Source organism: Neophocaena asiaeorientalis, unplaced genomic scaffold (assembly GCF_003031525.2).
Source record: "Neophocaena asiaeorientalis asiaeorientalis breed wild unplaced genomic scaffold, Neophocaena_asiaeorientalis_V1.1 scaffold91, whole genome shotgun sequence".
NCBI classification, from domain to species: Eukaryota; Metazoa; Chordata; class Mammalia; order Artiodactyla; family Phocoenidae; genus Neophocaena; species Neophocaena asiaeorientalis.
The window spans coordinates 4,808,460-4,814,459 of NW_020173198.1; the positions used below are offsets into that span (position 1 = coordinate 4,808,460).

General features: G+C 46.6%; 1 protein-coding gene across 7 annotated transcripts in view; it reads left to right on the forward strand.

The window, feature by feature from the left end:
• ARHGAP17 (Rho GTPase activating protein 17) overlaps positions 1–6,000 on the forward strand; it is a 55,382-nt gene that overhangs the window by 36,280 nt on the left and 13,102 nt on the right. For 6 of the 7 annotated variants that reach the window (XR_003003217.1, XR_003003218.1, XM_024744644.1 and 3 more), the window contains exons 16-17: positions 806–1,039; positions 3,394–3,557. Coding sequence is in view for 5 of the 7 variants with exons in the window: in XM_024744644.1 (XP_024600412.1) it covers positions 806–1,039; positions 3,394–3,557 (398 nt within the window). In the remaining 2 variants the exon portion in view is untranslated. The remainder of the gene's footprint in view (positions 1–805; positions 1,040–3,393; positions 3,558–6,000) is intronic. The other variant, XM_024744648.1, reaches the window with a different exon arrangement.

Here is a 6,000-nt window from a genome sequence, read left to right on the forward strand (position 1 = left end):
CATTCCCACATTCAGAAGTGCTTCCTGATGACAAATTCTGTCCTCCACAGAATTAGCCTTTATGTATTTTAAGTTACAAAATGGAATGTTATGGGTCTAGTTAGCACACAATAAACAGTTCTTAGCCATCTTCCTGGATGGATTCCCCCCCGCCAACTGACCCAGCAGCCACAAGCTCAGGGAGCCATGTGTCTTTTTATTTTTTGAACTGGAAAAAAGTGTTAAAGTTCATACACCAGTGGGCTTCAGTGAAAAGTGAATATCCCTTCTAACCTGTCCTCCAACCACCATCCCCTTCCCAAAAGCAACTATTTTTCCAATCCTACACATCCTTTCAGATGCATTCTTTGCATACGCATAGACCAGTGTTTGTACGTCTCAGCTTAAGAGGCAGTGCGATGTGACAGCCTTACGTTGCCACTGGTGGCACTTCTGCACTCAGCTTCCACCTTGATGCCCAAACACAGAGGTTCGAGATAATCGCCTTGTACATCGTACTATGGAAATAAAAACACAAACATGATGTCACTTACTCAAGATGAAGCCTGCCCGTTTGCTTTCAGCTGCCCATACCCACTTTGAGAAAGGGCATCGATGGGTACCAGGTCCAAGTTTAAAGCCCACTTGAGTTGCTTGCCTGGGTAACAGGAGTGACCATTAATCTGGTCCTTGCCGCTTCATTGCATGCTGGGCAACTTGGGTGGCTGTCCCTGCGTGTGGGGTTTTACACGCGAGGACCAATGGGCTTCTGTGTCAGTAGTCGGCTTGCATGGTGTGTTGTTGACTGTTTCTTCTCTCTGTGTAGCTTTGGTGTGAAGCTTATGGACTTCCAGGCTCACCGGAGGGGTGGCACCCTAAATAGAAAGCACATATCCCCTGCTTTCCAGCCGCCACTCCCGCCCACAGATGGCAGCACCTTGGCTCCAGCAGGCCCAGAGCCCCCTCCCCAGAGCTCTAGGGCCGAAAGCAGCACAGGGGGTGGGGCTGTCCCCTCCTCTGCGGGCATACTGGAGCAGGGGCCCAGCCCGGGCGACAGCAGGTAAGGAGGCCAGCATCTGCTGGCAGTGGGTGCCAGACACCCCAGCCTTCTTGCAGGCGCTGGCCTGTGGGCATGGCCTCCATGCCCCAAGGATCACTAGGCATGGCGTGAACCAGCTTTGCCTTCACTCCTCCGGTTGGCAAAGGATGGGAAAAAAGACTGCAAATTGCTTGCTTCCTTTCCTGTTTTCAAAAGAAAGCAACATTTGTTTGCATTCTTTACCATACTGCTTTGGGGCTGGGAGCCAGAAGCCGATAAGTGTCTAGCAGTCTTATAAGCCTCTCTTACCTGTTTGATGTGTACTCGTTGTTCATGTACCGTTTGCTTGTTGTCATTCAGTATGCTAACTAGTAAACATTTGAATGCAACAAGTTAGTGAAGTTATTATATTCCTGGCATTCACTCACTCACCCATTCATTCATCCGTCCATCCATTTATCCATCATTCATCCATCCATCCATCCATCCAATCAGATTTACTGAATAATATGTGCTGTCTCTGCTATACTGAGCATCCCCCCAACCCCCTGGCTTTCAGTCCTATAGGGCAGGTGATACATGAGTACAAGGTAGAAAATATGATGATAGGTTTTCTTAAAAAGCTCTTTTGTTGCTTCACCTTTTGGTTAACCACCTGGAGTGGACTAAGAATATATAGCAACTTTAAGGAAAAATACCTTTGAAGTCGAGACCTTTATTTGCACAAATTCAGTTCTCCACTCTGACCCAGGCAGATGACCACCAGAGGCCACTTCAGGTGGTATCTCGGGTCGTGCAGAACTGGCAGCTGCTATAAAAGATGAGCCCCTCTAGTACGTGCTAACATTTTTATTGCATTTGGTCCACCTTGGCCACCTATAAAGCACTAAATGATTACATATAAAGTAAAATAAATGATAAAACAAGGATGGCCTGTTAATCGTGTACTTGTTTTCCGCCCAGAGGTGACTTTGCCTTGGGAGAACTCCCTCACCTCTTCTTTGGGTGGAGAGAGAGTGCCTCATGCTGTGTGAAGCTAGCTGCTTAGGAGATTGGAATCTCGTTAAATCCTTATAGCTGAACTCTGAGGACTTCGTGCATTCCTGAATACCTTTCTACCCGCATAATTTGAGGAAATTCACTTTTTTGGTTAAAAATATCTAAGGCTTCAAACTCCCTAGTGCTTCACGTGCACGTCGTAAGCTCCACGTTGGTCTTTCCGTAACTGCTACCACACATGTATTCGTTTGGGCTTAAATCTTTTTCTTGGAGAAAAAAAAGTCTTAGCAAACTCTTACACATTTTCATTTACCTGTAGCATTCAATTTGTTTAATCAAGGCTAAATATATTATTTAAGATAATAATTAGTCTTCACTGCAGAAGGACAAATAGAACGTCAGTTATCAATTTGCTCTTTGTTTCTTTTGCTCTGTAGATATTTTTGTGTACATCTCACTAACGCCATTTACTCTTTGGTGACTTTGACAAATTGTAGCTATAAAGTTCAGTATAAAAAGTTCTGAGCCAGGGCTTCCCTGGTGGCGCAAGTGGTTGAGAATCTGCCTGACAATGCAGGGACACGGGTTCGGGCCCTGGTCTGGGAAGATCCCACATGCCGCGAAGCAACTAAGCCCGTGAGCCACAACTACTGAGCCTGCGTGTCTGGAGCTTGTGCTCCGCAACAAGAGAGGCCGCAACACTGAGAGGCCCGCGCACCGCGATGAAGAGTGGCCCCCGCTTGCCGCAACTAGAGAAAGCCCTCGCACAGAAACGAAGACCCAACACAGCCAAAATAAATAAATAAATAAATAAATTTTTTTAAACTTTAAAAAAAAAAGTTCTGAGCCAGGAATTAGGAAGCCTGAGCTCTGATCCCTACCCCAGTATTAACCAATGCTGGGCCCTGAGCAATCATTTAGCCTCTCGGAGTTCCTCTTTCCTGAAGTCCAAATTATTGATAATAATTGAGTGCTTCGTAATTTAGAGCAGTGTTAGTATCTTGCTATTGCATTTGCTTAGTTTTGTGCAAGGTATATGGCAAAATCGCATTATTCTGAAGCCCAAAAACCCTTTCATGTGTTTAAATACTGCCCAAGTTGAGTGCAAGCACACTAGAACTTGAAATGGCCTCTATCATGATATTTAAGTGGCAGAGTAGTTGGAAGATAGTCTGATGCCATGAGTCTCAGAAAATATGTGGTCCTGTGTGGCACCAAATATTAGCTTCACAGACCCAGTGTGAGCTGTTTAAACTTTCAGATCACCTCTTTGCCCGCTGCAGTGAAAACTCTAGCTGGAATTTGATATTTTACAGCATGTTTAGCTTTTATAGCTGGGAATGCCTGACATCTAACTTGGCTTCTGCTTCCCTTAGTCCTCCAAAGCCCAAGGATCCTGCGGCTGCACCTGCACCTGGGAGAAACAGCAGTCAGGCGGCCCCTGGCCAAAGCCAGGCCCAGGCCACTGCCGGCTCCCATCAGCTCTCTGTGGGCCCTACGCACAATTCCGCCGGCCCAAGCCCTCACACGGTGCGCCGAGGTAAGTCACCACCTTTACTCTGCACCCTTGGGGAGGGATGTGCAAACCTTCCTGGGTCGGTGCAGGGGTCAGGTTGAGAAGCTTGTTCCGATGGTTCCATGTCTGTTATAAAATGGCAAGCAGAAAAACCATTCATTAAGGAAAAGAATCATTAAAGGGAGATGGAAAAATGGAGAACAGAAAAGCAGACATTTAAGAATATGTTCAAGCTACAAAGCTTAACAAACAGTCATTTCTCCAGAAATGCCCCCCACTTTCCAGGAATCTGGTGCTCCAAGCCCTCGCTCTGTTTTGGAACTGCCACAGCCTGGCCTGTGTCCCAGCCAGGCTTCGTGAGTCTGGGAGCACTCGTGCCCTCTGGATTGGGATCAGGGCCTTCCAGTTCCCTATTCACATGTAATCTGAACTGCTCCCACTTACGCCCTCGTGGTCCTCCACCTAGCAGCCAGGGAAATGGCTGTTTTTTCTTTCTTTCTTTCTTTCTTTTTTTTTTTGCGGTATGTGGGCCTCTCACTGCTGTGGCCTCTCCCGTTGCGTAGCACAGGCTCTGGACGCGCAGGCTCAGCGGCCATGGCTCACGGGCCCAGCCGCTCCGCAGCATGTGGGGTCTTCCCGGACCGGGGCATGAACCCGTGTCCCCTGCATCGGCAGGCGGACTCTCAACCACTGCGCCACCGGGGAAGCCCTCTTTTTTTAATTGAATGAAGGATTCTTTAAATTCTATATTGCTTTACAATTTTCAAAAGTTTCACACAAATGATTTCATATAATCCCATAATAACTCTCCTTTTTTTTTCCCTACTCCTATCTTGCACCTTCCCCCTTCCCTCTCCCCACTGGTACATTCCCTATATCTGTGAGTCCACTTCTTTTCTGTTTTATTCACTAGTTTGTTGTATTTTTTAGATTCCACACATAAATGACATCACATAGGATTTGTCTTTCTCTCTGACTTATTTCACGCAGCATAATGCCCTCCAGCAGGGGGTGGCTTTAAAACACAAAGCAGCGGGCTTCCCTGGTGGCGCAGTGGTTGGGAGTCCGCCTGCCGATGCAGGGGACACAGGTTCGTGCCCCGGTCCGGGAAAATTCCACATGCCGCGGAGCGGCTGGGCCCGTGAGCCATGGCCGCTGAGCCTGCGCTTCCGGAGCCTGTGCTCCGCAACCGGAGAGGCCGACCTGGCTGAAGCTCTCCAGTGCCTTCCATGCAGACCTCCCACCACGCACCCTGCGTGGCCTGGCCACGTGGTCTGGTCGGGCCGCCTGTGAGCCCAGCTCTTCCCCTGCCCCCTCACTCACTTCAGCCTCGCTGGTCTGCACTCTGCCCCTCAGTGCACTAACCTTATTCCCTCTTTAGAGCTTCCACACGTGTTCTCTTACAGAACGTTCTGTCCCACGTCTTCACATGGTTTCTTCTTTTTTATTTTATCAGCGTAAGAACACAACATGAGATCGACCCTCTTAAATATTTGTGTACTGGCTGTTTGTGTACTGGCTGTTTGTGTAAATATTTGTGTACTGGGCTTAAGAGCCCAGTACTGTGCTCTTAAGTGTACAGTACAGTATTGTACTATAGGCCCAATGAGGTAGAGCTGCCTGACATAATTGAAGCCTTATGCCTGTTGAATACCAGCTCTCCATCACTCCCCACCTCTCCTGTATACCCCCAGCCCCTGGCAGCCCCCATTCCACTCTCTGATTCTAAGAGTGTGACTATTTTAGATGCTTCATGTAAGTGGAATCGTGCAGTATTTGTCCTTCTGTGACTGGCTTATTTCACATGTCTTTAAGGTTTGTCCATGTTGTTATATATATGACAGAATTTCCTTCCTTTTTAAGGCTAAATAATATTCCATTTTATATATACACCACATTTTTTAAATCTGGTCATCTGTCAATGGGCATATGGGTTGTTTCCATGTCTTGGCTATTGTGAATAATGATGCTTCAGTGACCATGGATGTGCAAATAGTCTCTTCAGGATCCTGATTTCAGTTCTTTTGGATAAATACCCAGAAATGGGATTCCTGAATCAATATGGTAGTTCTATTTTTAATTTTTTTTAGGAGCCTCCATACTGTTTTCCATAATGGCTGTACCAATTTACATTCCCACAAATAGTGTATGGGAGTTCCAGTTTCTCCATATTCTCACCAGCACTTGCTGTCTTTTTTTTTATATTAGCCATTCTAGCAGATGTGAGGTAATATGTTTTTGGGTTTGATTTGCATTTTCCTGATGGTTAGTGATGTTGAGCACCTTTTTATATGCCTGATGGCCATTTTTATGTCATCTTTAGAGAAATGTCTATTCAAGTCTTTAGTCCATTTTATTTTATTTATTTATTTATTTTTGGCTGTGTTGGGTCTTCGTTGCACGCGGGCTTTCTCTAGTCGTGGTGAGCAGGGGCCACTCTTTGTTGTGGTGTGAGGCCTTCTCCCTG